Source organism: Bos mutus, chromosome 5 (genome assembly GCF_027580195.1).
Source record: "Bos mutus isolate GX-2022 chromosome 5, NWIPB_WYAK_1.1, whole genome shotgun sequence".
Classification (NCBI taxonomy): Eukaryota; Metazoa; Chordata; class Mammalia; order Artiodactyla; family Bovidae; genus Bos; species Bos mutus.
The window spans coordinates 29,615,832-29,639,145 of NC_091621.1; the positions used below are offsets into that span (position 1 = coordinate 29,615,832).

General features: G+C 38.7%; 1 protein-coding gene across 2 annotated transcripts in view; it reads right to left on the reverse strand.

The window, feature by feature from the left end:
• Positions 1–23,314, reverse strand: part of PTPRR (protein tyrosine phosphatase receptor type R) — a 275,415-nt gene that overhangs the window by 112,705 nt on the left and 139,396 nt on the right. Inside the window, exons 3-4 of one of the 2 annotated variants that reach the window (XM_005887724.3) lie at positions 12,588–12,701; positions 8,175–8,330 (exon numbers count right to left, since the gene is read on the reverse strand). In XM_005887724.3, the coding sequence (XP_005887786.1) occupies positions 8,175–8,330; positions 12,588–12,701 (270 nt within the window). The remainder of the gene's footprint in view (positions 1–8,174; positions 8,331–12,587; positions 12,702–23,314) is intronic. The other variant, XM_070370605.1, reaches the window with a different exon arrangement.

The window sequence follows — 23,314 nt, forward strand, 5'->3', positions numbered from 1 at the left end:
AAGCAAAACAGAAAGTCCGACGTTAAATGAGAGCTTGAGGAGACTGGCGTTCTTATCAGACACTAAACATATTTTTAGCTTGATTCCATCCAGTGTAGTAGAACACACCTACATCCCCCGCTGCCAGAGCTGCTTCTCAAACTGATCTGAGACATCAGATTGCTGTTCTCATACATTAAGACTATTTTATCTCCTGTATAGGAGCAAGCATGCCCAGCATGGCATACTGGGCCCCAGCCTTTGTTAATGTCCCTCACGCTCTCTCTCAGAAACTACCTGGTTCGTAGGTGAGAGAGTTCTGCTCTTTTCTGTGTTGAGGAAATTGTTTCTGAAGCTTTCCTTACTCTGTTTTCAGACTCCTCCCACAACACCAACACCCTGATTTATGTGCTGTAATACTGCTCTCAACTTTTAAACAAAAGTGAAACAGGTGCAGTCTCATGATGCATTAATAAACAGAGCAACAATGTCGAGATCATTTCCTTCCTTTTTTTATGAAATCTTTTTTTAAAAATCCAGTCTATTTTGTCAAAATCTGATGAATGTACCACTTTAGCCATATAAATTGTTAGGACTTTATATTTTACTGAAATCAACAGGGAGCATCAAAATATCTAAAATTATTTGGTAGGTAATAAAAGGAAAATAGTTTTATTTGTTTGTTTGTTTATTAACTTAGCTTACTATTTGAGGGGTGAAAGGGTAGAGAAATAGCATGAATAAAATGTCAATGAGTGATTTAGTTTAATTTTACCTATTCTTTTAAAAAATGCATCTACTAATATCACATCTTATAATGCAATGGAGTTTTATAATTTATATAAATTATAATTTTATACAAGTTTTATAATTCAGTGAAATTTACAGATTTAGGTTAAAGAAAATTTAGCTGGAAACCAAATGGTCCACAAATAGGAAAAACATATAAAGCTAAATCAAGTTGAATGCTCCCACTCATCTAAAATTACATTTTGTTGAAGTCTGATTTTTCTTCCCTTTAGTTGAACTGTCTCCAGTGATTAAGAAAGCCCTAAACAATAGGATAGTGAATGATTAAAAACCACAAAGAGAGTGGCTCTGGAGAATGAGAGGTCATCTTGAGCATTCCAGAGGCAGATGAATTCCCAACTTAATGCAACCACTGTGATGACTTCAGCCTATACTATGGGGAAAAGAAGAGCCACCCAGCTGATCCTAGTCAACCTATAGAATCCTGAGAAAGAAATAGTAATTGTCTCAAAAAAAAAAGTCTTCAGCAAAACCTGTTCTTGTAGGTGTCTGAATTTTGAAATCATTGTTAATTATTTTTCAAGACTTAAAAAATGCATTCCACATTTGTAAATTAGACAAAAAGAAATATTTGCCTTTTGAAAAATATTTTATGAAAAACTTCTGTCCTGAAACTCAAGTGAGTCTTGGTGGCAAGTTGAACAAAACAGAACAGAAAGGATCTTTGAGTTCAGTTGTGGTGATAACTATGTGAGGAAGACTTCTATTGCTTGAAGTAGCTTACTTTCCCTTTCTTTTGCTTGTAAAATATACTTAAATTCAATGTAATACCTTGCCTTCTTTAAGACAGAGACAAATTTATAGATGCAAGAAATGATTAATGCATGTTTTTAAAATACATGAGTGGTAAGTTGATGGAGAATCTGAAAATGCTTATTTGTCAGATAAGTAGAAACTCATATGTCCTCCTAAAAAGGAAATCTTGGGTTCAAGTGACAACTTGTCTTAGCCAGACCATATTTTATTCCAATGTCTTTGTAAACATAGCTAGAAACTAATAGAAAAGAAAACTCTTGTAGAAATCAAGTATAAATATGGAAATAAGCTTTTTTTTTGGCAACTAAATAGCATCTATTACTTGCTATAAAAGCAAAGCACTTAAGCCTTCAAGTAGGCAGCATAAACTTGTCAAATTTAAGTGTGAGGATTTGAGCTTTAGTTCATATAAAATTTGGATTAAAAAGGAGTGGTTAGGTGGGTGGAAAGAGATTTTGTGTTCCTAACCTGATTTGGTTCATTTTTTTCCTGCTATAGTTCAACACCTCCTGGAACATCAACATGTTCTTTTCTGCTTAAGACAAATCAATTATGATTTCTCTTTTAACCAAAGCAGTAATGATGGAGGAATGAACTTCCCACCTCCCATCCCCCTACCCCTAGTTAGAAGGACACATGTTTTGAACTCCTAGAACTTAGTCACTGCACTTTCTTGGTAAACAGATTTCCTTTGAGTCATGCTGGTCCTACTGAGCACTACTATATTTGTACAGAGATCTAAAAACCTTGATAAGGGCAGGGTAGTAAATGCAAAAGTTTGTAGTTAAGATCCCACAAATCATAAGATTGTAATTCACAAAATCTCCAGTCTAACCTTTGTATAAGGTTACTGTGATGCCTTTTACATTTTGACAGGGGACTGAGGGTTCAATGATTCAAAGGCTCCATGGCCAGGTCACACCAACATACTGTATTATCTTCACGTCTTATTTCACAACCATATCACTTTCCCTTTAACTCTGTGGCAGTGGAAGAAGCTGCTGGGTTTTGTTTGGTTTGATTATTTAAAAAGTGGGCGGTTTCCTATACTGACAGCAATGACTTCTCTACATCCTGTTTAATAATTTGATGCATTATAATTTCCTTTTTTTTTTTAAAAAAAAACCAATTCTGACCCCAAATACTGGGAAATATCTCCATTGCTAGGAGAGATAATACAGAGACTTTAAAAGCTATATCTTTTTAAAAAGGTGAAGCATACAGAGTAAGAATAAAATGGAAATGTTACAAATTAGCTGGTTAATTAATTGACTTAGGCAGATTAATGAGATGTATCATATAATACTTCATCACTTCCTGGCAAACAGATGGGGAAACAATGGAAACAGTGGCAGACTTTATTTTCTTGGGCTCCAAAATCACTGCGGATGGTGACTGCAGCCATGAAATTAAAAGATGCTTGCTCCTTGGAAGAAAAGTTATGACCAATCTAGACAGCGTATTAAAAAGCAGAGACATTACTTTGCCAACAAAGGTCCATCTAGTCAAAGCTATGGTTTTTCCAGTAGTAATGTATGGATGTGAGAGTTGGACCATAAAGAAAGCTGAGCGCTGAAGAATTGATGCTTTTGAATTGTGGTGTTGGAGAAGACTCTTGAGATTACCTTGGACTGCAAGGAGATCCAACCAGTCAATCCTAAAGGAAATCAGTCCTGAATATTCATTGGAAGGACTGATGCTAAAGCTGAAGCTGAATATTTTGGCCATCTGATGTGAAGAACTGACTCATTAGAAAAGACCCCAATTGGGAAAGATTGAAGACAGGAGGAGAAGGGTATGACAGAGGATGAGATGGTTGGATGACATCACCAACTCGATGGACAAGAGTTTGAACAAGTTCTGGGAGTTGGTGATGGACAGGGAAGCCTAGCATGCTGCAGTCCATGGGGTCACAAAGAGTCAGACATGACTGAGCGACTGAACTGAACTGATCATATAACAATATGGTTTTGTTAGATAAATGCCAAACTTCCACCATATCATGCACAAGGTAAACAATTTGGTATGCATGATCTGACCCATGTTAACACTGATTGTATTCCTTCTTGTCACTGTATGGCTAGGACTATATAACTGTTTAGACAACTGGCTAATGTTTAAAGGAACAATCACCAAACTCATGAATTAGGTTTTGTATTTATTTGGTATGATTTTTTCTCTTTGTAAACATTCCAAGAAGGTATCAGTCATTACCTTGACTTTTTATTTAAAGAAGGTAACATCCTCCTTTGAAATATAAGACATGTGAAACTAGGGTAATTTGCAATTGAATAACAACAAAATCTTAAATCATTTTTTTCACTATCAATGCAGAATGTACTGCTTCAATAGGCAGTTAATTAATTTATAAACACATTTAAAAATAGAAACTAAAATAATGAATTTAATTTTATTTCCCTGAATTTAATTTTATTTAACTTATTAGGAAAGAGTAAGTCTGGTTTTCAATCTTTATGAACATCTTTAAATAATACTTGAGGTCCTACAATGTTATAAGTATCATATGAAAATATATAAAAGAAAAATGTCTTTGTCACTCAAGAAACTTAAATTCGAAATAAACACAGATGAATAAGTGAGAGGAATTCTATTTGATATTTGTCTATGTTTCCCAAGGGTCATTTCTGATTTAAATAAAATCAAACAAATAAATAAATGGCAACAACAAAAAAACACATCCTTCCCTAGAAGTAATTAATAAAAGTGTAAAAATGGATGCTTCAAGACAGCATTCATCATGTTCTGTAATCAATGCAAAGGATGAAAACCCCAAATACCAGTATTCCTTTTTTTTGTTCTGGTAGTAACCATGTTACCATAACAGGGCTATAATTTGGGGATTAGAAACGTGAAAGAATGGGTTGAGGCTTAAGCTGTTTATTATACTTGAACCACAACGATGAATAAAGAAGTGGGGAAATTCGCAGAATACCTATCAGCTTAAAGAACTATCAACAAATGCTCTTGCAGAGCCTCTTGGACTGTTTGTGTCTGAAGCTCCCAGCAAGGGCCTGTGAACACTGAAGATGGCTCTCTCCTGGCTGCAGTTAGAGCTTCTGGTCAGAGGGTATCATTGGGCCCATTCTAGAAGTGCCAGAAGAAAAGGCTGCAACAATCCCCCAGTCCTTGATGAAATGTTCCTTATATCCAATTAAAACACATCCTAGTCTCCTGTAATATAAAAATTCCCATATTCTAGATTTCCTAGATTGTTAGACTCCCCCAATTCTTTCAGACAATATCATATTTTGATCATCAAATACACTTTCATTATTCAAATGCAGTACAGGCTTGAGGTCTACTAACAGTTGACAGTTCTGTGACAGGCATTCAGGCTAGACTGCTTGCCTTCACCAGCCTGAGGTGTGTTGCACCTCAAATATTTGACTTTAACTAATTTTTGGTATGGTGAGCTTCCCTTGGTTCGGAAATCTAGATGACTCGCTAAGCTGCCATATTCCTAAAGCCTTCAGAATGTCATTTAAATGCAGAATAAAGCACCAAAAAGAAACACACTTATTCACTGAAAGCTTATGGGGGTGTGTGTGTGTGTGTGTGTGCGCGTGCGCGTGCTCAGTCGTGTCTGACTCTTTGCAACCCCATGGACTGTAGCCCGCCAGACTCCTCTGTCCACAGGATTCTCCAGGCAAGAACACTGGAGCAGGATGCCATGTCCTACTCTAGGGGATCTTTCCAACCCAGGATGGGTAGTGGTATAAATTAATCTAATGGTCTTTTTTAAATTTTAGAGATGAGTTGTTCAGAGCAAAATGTGTACAAGTCAGTCTGTGAGCGGCCTGGACTACGGGCATGGAGTTTGGTTTGATGTATAAAAGGGAGCCTTTTCAGGGTCACGTGCGAGGGCTGGGGAGGGGTCTGGGTGTTTGAGCTCATGTTGATTCCTTCTCCTGGTCTCTCTGAAGTATGAAGTGTCTTCTTCTTTCTAAAAACCCCCACAGCACAGTACGGTTATGTTTTTGTAGCCCTGTATTCTCCTTATCTGCTTGTCAACCCGTTAAGAATAGAACTCACCAAAAGCAAAAATCATATTTTATTTGTGTGTTTGTTTGCTTATGCATTTATTTTTCTGACTTTGGACACCACCTAGCCCAGTTCTTGGCTATTTTTACATCCACTGTACGCCAGGCCCTGAATGAAGGCACTGGATACACACAGAAGATGAAATGGCACATGCTCTCAAGGAACAACAGTGTAGAGATGGCCCTGCAGGCCAACAGGGGATACGTCTTGGTACTAAACGCAATGAGAACACAAAGCCAGCAGCTGTGCCTGTGGAGGCACAAGGGAAGGCTTCACCATACAGTAGACTGATCTTGAAACATGAAATATGTGTAGACGTATCAACATGCACACAAGCCCATGGAGAGAAGAAATGGTGTGCGGTGTCCTGGTGCCTATTAAGTCTGGATTTGCTGAAGCGTAAACCAAAGAGAGTGTTGTTCAACAATAATAAAGCTCTGTACACAAAGAACCATATATCACAGTAAGAAATTCAGACTTGATCCCGCAGGATTTAGGAAGCCGACAGAGAATCAGGACATTAGGAGGGCATGGCCGGATTTGCTTTTAGGATGATTAGTCTGGTGGCAAGAAAGAAAACACTGTGTGTGTGTGTGTGTGTGTGTGTGTGTGTGTGTGTATGTGTTGGGGTTGGTGGTGGAGAGAGCAGGGAAGAAAACAACACTAAATGCAGGGAGACCAGCTGGAGGTTGTTGTTACAGTCATGGTTCAGTGATGAAATACATTTTCATTCTGCATTCAAATTATATTTGTTCAGTATCTACTGTGTGATGACTTCCATGTACTTTCTTACATTTTAAAATTTTACTCTTATTTCAAGTTTATAAGATGAGGACTATACCCAATTTTTTCTTTTCTGTTTTCTTTTGTTTCCTTTTCCTTTCTTCCTCCTCCCTCCTTTCTTTCTTTCTTTTTTCTTTCTCTATACTCATGTAGGATATGAAGAATCTGAGTCTCAGAGAGGCTGATGCTAGGTAAAGACAGACTGAATTTCACAGAGACTAAATTACCCAAGGTCACACACACACATTTTAAATGCTGGCTTTGGGATTCAAACTCAATCTTGTAACAAAGCTTTTTATACCACACCTGACATTTGGTATAATGAGAGGGGGTATGCTTCACTGCCAAGGGAGATAGACTAGGAATAAGATGTCTAGATGCTAAATACTGCTTAATACTTCACTTGCTTTGTCATCTTGATGAAATCACTTAATTTCTATGGGCCTTACTCTCTGTATCTTTGAAATGTCCACATGTGTTCTCTCAAGGTCTAATTCTATGATTCTGTGAATTTAATTATGTTTATTTGGGATGATGTTTATTCTAGTAAGTTAGTTAAGAGTGGGACACAGCAAGGTGAAATAAAAATGAGACTGGGTTTATTTAGGAATGAAAATGGTGGAGGTGGTAGGGGAAATCTGAAAAGTGCCAAATTTAGAAAACACTGTAAAGGAAATATTCATAGTTCTAAAGACTGGGTTTCTCACCAATTGAAAAACCACATTTCATATTAATTTCAAGGTAGGCTTCCCTGATAGTTGGTAAAAAATCCGCCTGCAATGCAGGAGACCCCAGTTCAATTCCTGGGTTTGGAAGATCCACTGGAGAAGGGATAGGCCACCCACTCCAGTATTCCTGGGCTTCCCTTGTGACTCAGCTGGTAAAGAATCTGCCTGCAATGCGGGAGACCTGAAGGGAAAGGCTGCCCACTCCAGTATTCCAGCCTAGAGAATTCCATGGACTATACAGTCCATGGGGTTGCAAAGAGTTGGACACGACTGAATGACTTTCACTTCACTTTCACATACATGTGGGCTTCCCTGGTAGTTCAGTAGTTAAGAATCTGACTGCCAGTGTAAGGCACAAAGGTTTGACCCCTGGTCTGAGAAGATTCGTATACTTTGGGGCAACTAAGCCTGTGCACGGCAACTACCGAGCCTGCGCTCTAGAGCCCATAAGCCACAGCTGCTGAAGCCCATGTACATAGAGCCTGTGTTCCCCAAAAAGAGAAGCCACCGCAACGACAGGTCCAGGCATTGCAACTAGAGAAAGCCCATGTCTAGTAACAAAGACCCAGCACAGCCTAAAATAAATAAATTTATTTTATTTAGAATTCCAAGGGGTCGCAAAGAGTCAGACACAACTGAGTGACTTTCACTTAATAGTGGGGAAAATTGACCATTTGATGGCAAAAACAATGAGAAGCAAAACTGTCGAGGAGGAAAGATATCAGGGTGTTTTTTGGAACAGCTCAGTAATAAGCAATCAATTGACAAATATATCTAAATGACTTTTCTTCTGGACATTTTGTTGAATAAGTCAAAATAAATTATAAGGCCATAAAGACTGGAGAAGAAAGTGTCAAAAAGTGAAACTTTGATATGAAAATGAACTTCCTTAAGGAATAAAAATACACAGAGCGAAGAGAATTTTGACCCTCAGGGAGATTTTTATATTATCAGTTAACACACAATCAACAGCTTTCATCTCAAAGTCTCCTAGAATTGGGTTGTGTCACACTAACTGTGCAAATTTTAAATGAAATATTCCACGCAACAACCTACCTCAGGGGAGACGTCTGTAATTCCAAACTGGGATAAACTCTGATGCAAAACATTGATATTGAGTGAACGCAGCACTTCTTCAGATGGCAGAGCATCAGAAAATCCTGCTTTCCGATTTATGGGAGACACAAATAGTTCAACACTGTTCTTCTTTTCCTAGTAAAAGCAGATTATTTGTATATGTTAGTAGACATGTGAAGCAAATTTGGAAAATATTTTTTGCTTTTCCTCTAGAAATATTAAAGAAAACCAGAACCTTAGAGTCCTAAATGGTATCTTGGAGATCACTTTTATTAAGTATTCTCTTGTACACTTAAAATTACCAGCCCAAAGTCCCAAATCTTCAAATGGCCTTCTTTCAATGAGTTAACATGTCTAGTTTTCTAATTTTATATTTCACTAGATGCTGGTTTATTTTCTATTCGATACTATAATTTTTGAGATACATTGTTCAGATGTTTCCTGAGAAATTGTGTTTAAAGAAGTATTTTAAAATTGAATGAACTAAGCAAAATCTGATTTAACAGTACAATTATTTGACATCATCACCCCATCTTATAACTTGCATTAATGTGAAGACTGAACTAACTAAGGAAGGTGATGCTGTCTTTGAACTTACTTCCCTGATCCTGTTTTTCACCTTAAATATGTCACACTCTAAAGATCTATTGTTCGGTAGAAATGCATGTGTTATGCAATGATATCATGTTACTTTCCTATTAGTCTGACCTCATTTGCTGAGGCAGGGTGAGAGGACTTCTTACCATAAATGGCTGATGTGCCACACACCCATAAAAAACAAACGCTACACAAAATGATGCTGTCACTGATAGATTCTCTTTCACAACTTACACAAAACACTTACAAAGAAAATTGTGGTTAGCTTTTCTTTTCAGTACACAGGGTTTTATCTTGCTAGAAAACTTTCTTTTTTTTAAAGAATATTTTCTTTGAATGCAATTTATCAGATGTTCAGTCAGGTATAAAATGGAGGACAGCTAGCAATCCAGGAAAAAATGTTTCTGTGTTTGCAGAAACAACAGAAAACAACTGGATATCACATAATGCTGATGTGAAAGATGTGGATAATAATTCAAATAGTTTATGATCTAATAGCAACGACAGTAGGGAGAGACCCTTGTTTTGTACTTGTCATGTTCCCCTGTGCCTTAAAGCTGTTACCTCCAGGACAGAGGTATTATGGTCATTTCATGTTGTAAATGAAAGAACCTAAGGAACCTGCCTTAGGTCATAGAGCTGGGACATGGCCAAACTGGAAATGAAATAGAATTCTGGGTCTATCTCCACAGCACTTGCTCTTAATCACTATACTGTGCTTCCTCAGGTGCCATCATAACTCAGTTCAGTTCAGTCGACCCCATGAATCGCAGCACTCCAGACCTCCCTGTCCATCACCAACTCCCGGAGATCACTCAGACTCACGTCCATCGAGTCAGTGATGCCATCCAGCCATCTCATCCTCTGTCGTCCCCTTCTCCTCCTGCCCCCAATCCCTCCCAGCATCAGAGTATTTTCCAATGAGTCAACTCTTCATATGAGGTGGCCAAAGTACTGGAGTTTCAGCTTTAGCATCATTCCTTCCAAAGAACACCCAGGGCTGATCTACTTCAGAATGGACTGGTTGGATCTCCTTGCAGTCCAAGGGACTCTCAAGAGTCTTCTCCAACACCACAGTTCAGAAGCATCAGGGGCGGCGGCTGGGAGGAGCTACCCAATGCACGAGGCCAGGGGCGGTGGCTGGGAGGAGCAACCCCATGTCCAAGGAGCGGTGACTGCACAGGTGCAGGAGGGCCTAGAGGAGCTATTCCATGTTCAAGGTCAGGAGGGGCAGCGGTGAGCAGATACCCCTCGTCCAAGGTAAGGAGCAGTGGCTGCGCTTTGCTGGAACAGCCATGAAGAGATACCCCACGCCCAAGGTAAGAGAAACCCAAGTAAGATGGTAGATATTGCAAGAGGGCATCAGAGGGCAGACACACTGAAACCATACTCACAGAAAACTAGTCAATCTAATCACACTAGGACCACAGCCTTGTCTAACTCAATGAAACTAAGCCATGCCCATGGGGCCACCCAAGATGGGCAGGTCATGGTGGAGAGGGCTGACAGAATGTGGTCCACTGGAGAAGGGAATGGCAAACCACTTCAGTATTCTTGCCTTGAGAACCCCATGAACAGTATGAAAAGGCAAAATGATAGGATACTGAAAGAACTCCCCAGGTCAGTAGGTGCCCAATATGCTACTGGAGATCAGTGGAGAAATAACTCCAGAAAGAATGAAGGGATGGAGCCAAAGCAAAAACAATACCCAGCTGTGGATGTGACTGGTGATAGAAGCAAGTTCTGATGCTGTAAAGAGCAATATTGCATAGGAACCTGGAATGTCAGGTCCGTGAATCAAGGCAAATTGGAATTGGTCAAAAAGGAGATGGCAAGAGTGAATGTCGACATTCTAGGAATCAACGCACTAAAATGGATTGGAATGGGTGAATTTAACTCAGATGACCATTATATCTACTACTGTGGGCAGGAATCCCTTAGAAGAAATGGAGTAGCCATCATGGTCAACAAAACAGTCCGAAATGCAGTACTTGGATGCAATCTCAAAAATGACAGAATGATCTCTGTTCATTTCCAAGGCAAACCGTTCAATATCACAGTAATCCAAGTCTATGCCCCAATCAGTAGCACTGAAGAAGCTGAAGTTGAACGGTTCTATGAAGACCTACAAGACCTTTTAGAACTAACACCCAAAAAAGATGTCCTTTTCATTCTAGGGGACTGGAATGCAAAAGTAGGAAGTCAAGAAACACCTGGAGTAACAGGCAAATTTGGCCTTGGAATACGGAATGAAGCAGGGCAAAGACTAATAGAGTTTTGCCAAGAGAATGCACTGGTCATAGCAAACACCCTCTTCCATCATAACTCAAACTATTACAAAAACTACTCTTAGACACAGACATGCATAAATGCTGCTAACATTCTCTGAAGATATGCATATCCCTCTCTAGGTGTGGCAAACCCCTCTTTTATCCTTTCAAAGAGCCATTATACTCTTTAAATCTACACATATAAAAGTATATCTAAGATATCTAAGTACATATATATATATATATATATATAATCTAGATCTAAGACATCTATAATACCTCACTTCTCACTTGAGTAAGGTACACTCTGGATACAAATAACTTCTTTCAAGATAATGGGAAATGCTGTATTTCTTCTTCTATGGCATTGTTAAAAACTTTGTTTTTTAAAAAGTCTTAGTCCCAGAGATTAGCTGACTCACAGAATAAAAGTTATTATGGGGATGAAAGTAATTCACCTGGCACACAGGAAAAAGGAAAAGAAATAACAATTCTAAACCAAAATTAAAAGCAAATTCTTCTCCATACGTGGAAATGCAGATATTGATGCAGTATAAAACTGAGCCCGAGCAGGAGCCTAAGAATTTAGGGCAAGGAGAATGAGAAGTCCTTGCTTGAGTTTCTAAGGCAGCAGAAATGAAGAACAACTTTAAAACTGTAAAAGATTATTCCAAAGTCCCTTTTCACAGGAAGCTTTGATAATATGCTTTTTACAAAGAGAAAATCATAATATTTTAATCTGCCTTTCTTTGCGTTTGCTCACACCCACCTTCAAGTACAGATGGGAACATGTAGTTGGATGATATCAAGGTCCCTAAATATTGAGGAGAGGAGGAAAGGAAAGGATATGGGTGATTGATAGGTCTAAAGTGGGCCTAATGGAAAAGATCCTTTGGGCTTACTTCGTCCCACTTCGATTACCCATCCAAGTTTTCCCTTGACTTTTCAAGACTATGCTTGCATTTTCCTTGGACTGCTGTCCTTAAGGATGGTTCTTACTCACTCTTTATTCAAAATCCTCTGCCTATGTGTTCACTATCCTTCATCCTCTTATACCTAAAGGGATTTTAATAGATGCTGTCTGGAGACAGAGTCTTACCTGATAGAAAACATTTCTGTCTTAGGGAGAATATTTTGGGAGGAGTGTCAGGTTGGTGAGACAGGTATTCAGGGCCTTTCTATTTATACCTACCAGGGTAGCTAGTGCTGAACTATGAGAAAGTTGACAAACATTTTTTGTAATGGACCAGATAACAAATATTTTAACTTTCAATTTAGACAGACGATCTGTTACAAATACTCAGCTCTGCCATTGTAGCATGAAAGAAACCTTAGACAATATGTAAACAAATGGGTATGGTTTGTTACAATAAAACTTCTTTGACAAAAACAAGTGTTATGCCAGATTTGGTTCATGGGCCATAAAACTACAGCATGGGTGTTCTTTATTATTGTTCATTATTCTTGAGCCCTGCAATAAAGATCAAAGCTTATACTCTGGAAATGCAAAATGTAGGTATCTTACAATGAGGCGATTGATATGCACTTGCTGGGGTAAGAGTCCTAAAGCTGCAGCTACTCCTTGGCGAAATATCCGAAGCAAGGTTATGTTCAGCCTGTTTATATCCATTTGCAGTGTCTGGAAAATAAAAAATTCAAATTATAGTAAATCTTTGATTTTCAACATTCAGTTCCTGATGGATGACTGACCACAAAAATTCCTGTGACTCTAAGAAATTCACAGTCGTGGTGCTTTATTTTATTTTTAATGGAGATAAAATTATAGGGACATTTTACGTGAAATTTTAAATGGTGTTAGTTAAGAAGATGGTACATTGTATAACAATGCGATTTGTCTAGTTATAATCAAGAGTTCATATGAATGATCAATTCACAAAGAATTTCACTGAAATGTGTACTGATTTATTTTGCTTTAAGTCCAGATGATAGAATGGAACATGCAGCCAAGTACATTTCAGTAATCCAAGCCAGAGGACATCTTTAATTTGTGTTCACACACAGTCACAGAGAGGAAGATTCTGTGTAAGTTCCATAACACCAGACTTGGCAGTTTCTCTATAGAGCAATTTGCTGCCAGTGCAAGGCAAAAGAATGAGCTGCAATGATGCGTTTTCAAACTCTGGTAAAGAAATCAATGGAACTGATAATTCAGTCTAAGGTAAATAATTCTTATTCAATTGCTTGGGCAAGCACTCTTAATTTTCAAATAGCTTTGGAAAAAGACAACTAACTATTTAAAAATTCCTAAAATGTAAACCAAGGTATGCAATTAATACTACATCCTTAATTTAAGCCATGGGTGCTGTTAATACATTCAAAATTAGTTAACTATGTATTTTCAAAAATGCATCATAATCACTTGAAATAGATGCTTTGCAAAGTGGGGAAACTAAACCTTTAGGCATTTCTTATTTTATAACGCTTAATTCCCTGATTTGACCATAGAAGATTAATGGTAACTGTTAGATGACTGCAATACCATCTGTTCTATAAAGTGAGGTGCAGGTCTATGTACACACTTTTGTGACTAAGCGATTGGCTTTAAGTGTGATCTACTGGAGTGTAAGAACTCTTAGAGGTCCTTCTCCCAGTTTGCTGTGGAAGAAGAATTAATACTGCTTCAATAATTTATAGCTTTGTTAGGAAATAGTAACTTCTCTATACATAAAGTTGGTACAAAATAAGTGATTGGAAACTGGACCAAATACTCATTGCTACAGGTGGTGCAGTGGTAAAGACCGTGCCTGCCCAATGCGGGAGATGCAGGAGATGTAGATTCAATCTCTGGGTCAGTAAGATCCTTGGAGGTGGAAATGGCAACCCATTCTAGTATTTTTGCCTGGAGAATTCCATGGACAGAGGAGCCTGGTAGGTTATAGTCTCAGTTCAGTTCAGTTCAGTTGCTCAGTCGTGTCTAACTCTTTGCGACCCCATGAACTGCAGCACGCCAGGCCTCCCTGTCCATCACCAACCCCCGGAGTCCACCCAAACCCATGTCCATTACTCAATGGATGATGCCATCCAGCCATCTCATCCTCTGTCGTCCCTGTCTCCTCCTGCCCTCAATCTTTCCCAGCATCAGGGTCTTTTCAAATGAGTTAGCTCTTCACATCAGGTTATAGTCTATGGGGTTGCAAATAGTCAGACACAGCTGAGCATACACGCACACACATACACAGAAATCAAAGGGAGTGGGTGAGGTCAGAAGAAGTATAATGGTTTCCAATCAAAATGTACACCCAGCTGAAGTCTGTACTGCTTTTGCACCTTAGAGTCTTTTAACACATGCATAGGGGCAGGGGCCATAGAGCTTGGTCATGTTAGGTAGCTGGAAGACTCCTGGAAAAAAACCAGAAATCCAGAAAAGGGAAGAACTATTGAAAAACTCTATCCAAAACCCCAACTATAAGGTACAACTTGCTTCTGGGGAGGGGAAAAGGAGAATTTTGCTGGGAGTATGTAGGAAAGCTACATTAATGCCATCAGTAACACTTAAAAAAAAATCAAACGAAAGCCATTCAATGATTCACAGTTGTTTGTTATGTTATTCTCTGTGCTTTTCTATGGTTTAAAAATGTTTCCTATATACAAAAATATACTTTGATGCAGTGGCTTCCCAGGTGGCACAGTAGTAAAGAATCCACCTGCCAATGCAGGAGACACAAGAGATGCGGGTCTGATCCCCGGGTGGGAAAGATCCCATGGAGGAGGAAATGGCAACCCACTACAGTATTCTTGCCTGGAGAATCCTATGGACAGAGAAGCCTGGCAGGCTACAGTCCATGGGGTCACAAAGAGTCGGACATGACTGAGTGACTGAATGCACACACTTTGATGCAGAAAGTAAAACTGAAGGATGAGTAGGATATAGAAATGCAGTAATGAGAAAAAACTAATACTTTTAAGCACACTTTATATTTTATGAAAACATGCTTTATGGAAAATCCAAAAGATTAGAAAAACTAAATCCATCTGGTGGCTCTGAGAAACAGAGACTTCCTTTTATCTAACAGCTTACTTTCAGCTCTGCAAAGCTGTGGAAGCTGCCAATAGATATTGGACCTTGTATTGGAGACTGTTTACTCCCCTTCCTTTGGAAAGCCCAGAGATGGGTTCCTCTGTTACTGCAAACACTGATGAGGAACCACCGACTTCTGGCTCACCAACAGTGTTTGTCAGGCAGGGTGAGCAAGCAGGCACAGCCCTTGATTCCCATGGGCATGATTTGGAGCCAACAGTCTATGCTGAGAACTGCAAGCCAAGGGGGTTGTGTACACACTTGAGAGCTCAATTCCCAGGGCCATGATTAACTTGAGGCTTGTAACTGTGGAAACAGTATTAAAGTTTCTCAGATTGAAATGGCAAATGGATGTGAAATGGGAACTCAAGATTTAAAATCACTCAAGATGGCAACGTTCCAAGAAGGTAAAACTGTGCCTTTGAAACAGAAATTTTAGACTCCCTAACTAAAATGAAGAAGTGAGTTGAAGTAACTGGTTAAAACTCCAATCATCTGGTTCATTGGATCAAATATTTGAATAATTTACCTCAGTTCTCTGCTTGCCTGTGAAAAGCTGAACTGATCTCAGAGCACATGCATGTATTTCTGACTATTCACCATGAAACAGTAATGCTAAAATACAGCATAAACAACAACAATAAAGATGTATCGGAAAGCCTAATACATGCCTGACATTATATACAATTACAATTTGAGGAAAAGAAAGGGTTCTAGGCAAAATGAAAATTTTATTTCAGGGAAAATAAATATGACTTCTTATAATAAGAGAATATATGTTACTTCTTCCTTCTGGAGAGATGCTAGAAACACACAGCTTTTTCTCATCCTATTCTGTTAGATCATAACAGCTATGACAGAATATAAATTTCCATGACAATAACAGTGTCACAACTTCAAAGTTACCATATAACAGTGCAAGATATATTTCAGTCTTATTCTAAACCCATTTGGTCATTTCTATTATTTAACATACAAATGACTGAAAATTTTAAGTTTAAAAGAAATTACCATGCTCTTTTCAAGTGCAAATGTTAAGCCATTTCACAGTAATGAATGATGCAAATAGAGTTACTATCCCAAACAACTGAGTATTATTATTGATATTATTAATATCTAAACATATAAAAAATTGAACATGGTAAAAATTCAAAGATTTCAAGCTCTATTTGTATTTAAATTTATTGGGCTTCCGCCTTGCAAAGAGATTCCTGAGTCAGTTCCTTTGATCTGGGACCCATGTCCCCTCCCCCAGGTCTACTTCTTCCCACAAAGGAAATACCCCTGTGTAATATGACTTTCTTTCTTTGGTCACTAGACAGTCTACTAAAGCATATGAAGCCTATGAGTCTTAGATATAAATCAATTTGAGGAAACTGATTAAAATGCAGCACCTGAATTTATGTACCAGCATTATGTTTAAGTTGTAAGTATGTGGCTGGCTTTTAGTTATTTATATTTAAAGGGCAGTTGAATTATTTTTGCCTGGGGGGGTCGGTTTTCTAAATGTTCGTCACCTCTTGAAGCTATTAGGCAGCTTGGTCTGTCATCTGATCACCCCCAGTAAGAGTCAGGAGCACACCTGCTGCTGCTGCTGCTGCTAAGTCGCTTCAGTCGTGTCCGAATCTGTGCGACCCCACAGACGGCAGCCCACCAGGCTCCGAGTCCCTGGGATTCTCCAGGCAAGAACGCCGGAGTGGGTTGCCATTTCCTTCTCCAATGACCCTAATAGGGAGAGGAGGGCCAAAGAGATGTCCTCAAAGCCCTCAAAGAAGTCCAGTTTCAATTCCCAACAGCCACAAATGATCCCAGCTTCCTTTAGGACCAAGCCTGTCAGGAAGACTCCACTCTCCCCTTTCTAACTTTAATGTGTGCTCACTGCTCCGCAGGATCTCTAAGCTCATTCTTGGCAAGGAGTTTTCCCTTTTTGACCAGCAGTTGGAATGTCAAGTGATTCCCAAGAACAAAAGCAAAAGTTTCTCTGTCTCTGAACAGAGAAGAAAACCCTGACCTATTGGAGGAATTTATACCATCACTCAACCCCTTCTTCTAACTCCCTGAGCTGTCCTCTACTGTCACTCACACACTAACCATTTTTATTTCCATATTTCATGCTCCCACCTTTCTTAGAGTCCTACACCTGCAGCCTTCCACCTGATTGTTCCATTTATGCTTCAAACACAATATTACTCAAACTGAACTTAACTTTTTCCCTCTCCTCATCCACAACCAAATTTACTTCTCTTTCCATATTTAATAAAATATAATGCTGCTGGATTTCCATGACCTCTCTTTCCCTTCCCTTTGCTTGCATCTTTCAGTTCTCTGACAGTATTCTATGTTGAACTTTAGTTATTTTTGTTTACATTTTAATAATAAAAATTCATATTACAAAAATTTTAAGTTACAGAAAGATATAGAGTGAAAAATGGAAGCATGCTTTCCTTCTCCTAACTTTTCATTCCAATCCTCAGACACAACATTGCTATTTCTTGTGTACTCTTGCAAATATTTTCTATGTGTATAGAATGTAAAATAATGTATATTTATTATATACCATGTTTATTATTATTAAATACAAATATGATTAAAATACACATATTGTCCATAGCTTGCTTTATTCCACTTAATTATATTTAATTTATTAAATATATCCAAATATACTTCTGTATTTACAATATATATTGTCATTAAATATAATATTTTGAGTCTCACCTAATAATTTCTTACTATAGTTTAGCTGATCCTTTTGACTTTTATTATTTTAATAGATCTAAATGGCACCCCACTCCAGTACTCTTGTCTGGAAAATCCCATGGATGGAGGAGCCTGGTAGGCTGCAGTCCATGGGGTCGCAAAGAGTCAGACACGACTGAGCGACTTCACTTTCACTTTTCACTTTCCTGCATTGGAGAAGGAAATGGCAACCCACTCCAGTGTTCTTGCCTGGAGAATCCCAGGGACAGGGGAGCCTGGTGGGCTGCCGTCTATGGGGTTGCATAGAGTTGGACACGACTGAAGTGGCTTAGTAGATCTAAATGTGTTTTATGTTATGCTATCTTTTAAAATTTGTTTCTATACCTCCTTAGTTTTCTGTCCTTTGTTAAGTGGTTTTTTTTTTTTTTTGGTCATTCTAAATTTTTTTCTTCAGGTGCCTATGTTCATAATATACATATTGCATGATAATATATTTAAATCTTTATTTCTTGATTTGAAAACTTCAACAAATATTTATTAATTGCTGCTATGAAAAGTGAGGAAATGTACATCTCTTCCCATCAATTATCATTTTCCAGTTTTTATAATTACATTATTATTTTTGTATTGTTATATTTGATGATATTTATGTTTTTATGTAATAGAGACTACTCACTAAACCTATTGTTTCCTCCTGGTATCTTAGCCCATTTATATCTCGGTGGAGCCATGCAATAGTGCTCACCAATTAATGTAAATTAAAGTGAAGTGACATTTTCAGTCTGAGGCAGTCTTCTCTACCCTCTCTCTTCCCTGTCTATAAGCTGTATGGGTCCAGCATGACTCTGAAGACTGTAATAAAATTATGGAGCCATACAAAAGAAGATGCCTAGGACCTGATCACTGCATGAAGCAGGGGTCCCATCCTCCCTGTTAAACAGCAACATGAGTTAAAAACAAACTTTTATTGCATTAGTGAAGTGAAGTCGCTCAGTCGTGTCCAACTCTTTGCGACCCCATGGACTGTAGCCTACCAGGCTCCTCTGTCCATGGGATTTTCCAGGCAATAGTACTGGAGTGGATTGCCATTTCCTTCTCCAGGGGATCTTCCCGACCCAGGGATCAAACCCGGGTCTTCTGCATTGTAGGCAGACGCTTTACCATCTGAGCCACCAGGGAAGCCCTTGGGATTGTTTTAGCATTATTTACACTAACGAATATATTCTGTCATTAAAAATTTTAAGGCTCTATAGTGTTAGTTACATATTCATAGTCAAGATCATTATCAGCTCTTTTTTAGAAGGGCATACATTCCTGAATTCTTTATTTTGATGTATCTCTTATTTAGCCGTATTTCATTATCAAGTAGGTTCTTTAAAGCAGGCTTCATAAGCGCTATGTTTCCTCCCATGTTATGTGTTTGAAAATGTAGTTATGGTGCCTTTAACAATAAATTACAACTTGGCTGAATATTAACTTCTTGATTCAATCCCCATTTTTATTTCTTGCCTTTGAACTCTGCTGCTGTTATTCCAATGCCTCTTGGCATTGAAAATTGCTGTGAAAAATGCTCTGGCCTGAGGCCAGCCTGTCTTGTAGATAATTTGCTTTTCTGCCTGCAATCTCATAGTAATCTTTATTTTTTAAAGTTAAAAAGTTTCACCAGGATGTTTCTTTGATTTGATAGTTTTTGCAGCATAGTATGCTCTTGATGTCTACACATCCCAGATGTCTTGTTTCAGAAGTATTTCTTCCTATTACACATCCGAATGATCTTTCTTCTAAATATTTTTTGGTTCAACTTTAAGGATACTAATTATACAATTTTATATTCTTTCTTTTTAACCACTTTATGTACTTGTTTTTTCTTACCACTTCTTTATCTTTAGTTCATCGAAAATTTCTCAGGTCTACTCTGTGTTTTTATGTGTTTTCAATAGAATCTAATCTAATTATTTGGTTTCTAGTGTGATTTTGATTCTGTAAAGTATGTTTATTATCTTCATTTATCTTCTGAGTTCTGTCAGTGTATTCTTTGCGATACTTCAGATAAGATACGTTCTCTCTTAACTGTTTCAGACAGGAAACGGCACAAAATTTCGTTTATAGTTTCCTAATCTTCTCTATCCATTTTTAAATCTATTTTTTCCCAAAGAGCTCAGCTTCCTTTCTTTTTTAACATCCTCCAATGACTTTCTATTACTTTTAGAATTAAATTCAATTACATGGCTTACCAGGCTTTACTTTATTTGGCTCCCGTTCCTTCTAAATTTCATCTCATATCTCTCCCTCAAGTCACTCCACCCTTTTTTCCAGCTCCTCAACAAGCTGTGCTCATTCCCGCATCATGGCCATGGCATCTGCCTGCCCACTGGATAGTCATTCAACAGCACTATATGGTGGGTCCTTCTGATCTTTCTGCTCTCAGTTAAGTGTCGTCTCCTCAGAGGGGTTGTCCCACCTGGCCAATCCCTATCACATCACCTTGCTTTATTTTCCGGATAGCATTCCTCACTATCTTGTAGTTTCTTGCTTCTTTTTTTTGTTTGTTTGTTTGCTTATTATATACCTCCCTTCACTAAAATGAGCCTGGAGGAGGCATGGCAACCCACTCCAGTGATCTTGCCTGGAGAATCCCATGAACAGAGGAGCTTGGCGGGCTGCCGTCCATAAAGTCACAGAGTCGGACATGAGTGAAGCGACCTAGTATGCATGCATTCACTAAAACGTGAGCACCGCCCTCGTGGAAACTTGCCTTTCTGGTTCTCTGTTATATCCTCAGGACCTGGAATAGTGCCTGGCACTTGGTAGGTGTTTAATAACTCTTTGTGAAGTGAAGGAATATGTAACTCATCACACTCAACATTGTGTAGTTACTATGCTTGGCCCATGAGTAGTACTCACTTGAAAGTTATGGGTCCACTTAGACACTCATTTCTTTCACTGGATATGCACCACAGCACTACACAAAGCAAGGGTTGGTTGAATCCAAGGATGCAGAACCTCAGGTATGGAGGGCCGACTGTAAAGTTACATTTGGATTTGCAACTGAACACTGGGGTCGGTTCAGCTAATCCTCACATTGTTCAAAGGTCGAAAACTGTAATTGGGTGGGGCTTCAATGTCGGGCTTCCCAGGTGGTGCTAGTGGTAAAGAACCCACCTGCCCAAACAGGAGACATTAGAGACACAATCGATTCCCGGATCGGTAAGATCCCCTGGAGTAGGAAATGGCAACCCACTCCAGTAGTCTTGCCTGGAGAATCCCATGGAGAGCGGAGCCTGGTGGGCTTTGATTTTCACGTGCACACGCGCACAAGCACACACGCACACACACACACATACACACACGCACACACACTTTGACTACTGCACCATTCAGGAGGGGGAAGAATCAGTTTATTTCATCTAACCAATTCTTTGAAACTTGTTTCTAACGCACAAAATCAATATCAGCTTCCTGAGTTGTGTGTTATACTGTTTGTAAACAGCACTTAATCAGTGTGTATATTTCTTGTGACTAATTTGAAGAGTTTTAAATTTTATCTTTCTAATTATAAAAACTAAATATGCTCATGATAGGAGATTAGAAACTTAAAAGAACTAGGAAAAAGAAATAAATATTATTCATAATAGTTTATTCCATCACCCTGAAATAAAGCTTGTGGTGTTTTAGTGTTAGCTTTTTTCTAACATGTAGGTAATATAATTTAATATGCACATATATCATATATATATGTGCATATCTAATATATAATCTAATATATATTATATATCTAATATATAATCAAATATATATTATATATCTAATATATAATCTAATATATATTATATATCTAATATATAATCATACAAATATGTATCCATTTTAACGTGATGCTATAACTGCCATGTCTCTATGCCTTTTCTCTTCCCATAATGTTAGGAGGAAACACTATTCCCCAACCCTGATGTTTTATTCTGTATGGTGGCATCTCAAATATATAATATTCCTGGTTCCTCCCCTCCTCAATCTCCCCAGGGGAGGGTAAGTGATATGTAATTGGTGCACTTGGAATGAGACACTGGGGCATATGTAGCTCTGTACTTCCTTTTGGGGTCTGCTTACCTGTAAATACAACCTGGTATACTCTTTGCAAATAGCAAAGTGAGTTGGGAAGACTCTGTCCCTTCCAGAGGCCCCAGTTGCCCAGTACTCTTGTGGCTGGTGGGTGAATCTGCTACAGAAGGAGAGGCAGGCAGGGAAGTATACTGTCATGCTCCTAAGTCACAGTCCAGCAGCTCCATCAGCAATAAAATTACATTTTGTATCTTCACAGGTCTGTTTCCTCTGTCTTCCTCAGGCAGGAGAAGGGAGATGCTATTTCTTGTCCCCCTCAAACACCAATACATGGTGCACCAAAGCTAGACATTACATTGCACCCCATTGCCCACACCCACAAAAGGCAAAAAGGCTCAACCACTGTTTTTGTTAGTTGGCCTTGATTTCAGCATGGATATTTACAGGGGTGGCAGGGTTCAAGAAAAATCAAGTATATGGTGCTGTGGAGTCAAGAGCAGTTTGTGAAAGAGGTTTGTCAATACTGCTGGATGCTGCTGAAGGTTAAGAAAAATGCAGACCAAGGAAAGGTTCTTGGATTTGTTGATGAGAAATAATTGGTGACCTTCAAGTAATGAATCTCAAAATGTGGTCCACGGTCCATTGGGAGGCCAAGTGAATCCTTACTGGAACTTATTTGAAAGTGCGGGACCACTGGGGTACAATCCCACAGACTTTCTTTTGTCCTAGGTATCTGTGTTCAGTTGCTCGGTTATGTCCAACTCTTTGCAATTCTTTGGACTATAGCCCACCGGGCTCCTCTGTCCATGGGCTCTTCAGGCAAGAATACTGGAGTGGGTTGCCATTTTCTCCTTCAGGGGATCTTCCCGACTCAGGGATAGAACCCGAGTCTCTTGCATCTCCTGAATTGCAGGCAGATTCTTTACTGCTGAGCCATCAGGGAAGCCCTCTTTTGTCCTAAAGGGTCCCTTAATGAGTTTTTAAGGGTTAGTACAATTTGATACTCATAAACTAAAGTTAGTGTGTTATGAGTGTATACTGATACTTTGGTAGGGAAGCTGGGATGTTAAGATGTGATTGGATACTGAAAAAAACAGGCAAAACACCAAGGCCAGTTTTTTTTTTTGAGAACAAAGAAGACAAGATGGTAAATAGAAAAATCTTTTCCCTTCAGGTGGTAAGAATTTTGACCTTTATACTACAGCAATCATGCATCATGTGACTTAATCTTTCTTTTTAAGATCTCTACACTGTGATGAGCTACCTCTTTTAACACATGACATGCCAATGCTACTTTTAGGCAGAGTAATGTTTTGTGAGATTTTGAAAACAATTACAGTGCCAGCTTCATGAGTTTCTCACATCCTAGACTCTGTTAGAGCTATGGGCTGCTAAAACAACTGATTAGCTAATTAGTTAAAGCAATTCCTGAAGGAGCTAAATGAAAATTGGTAGAG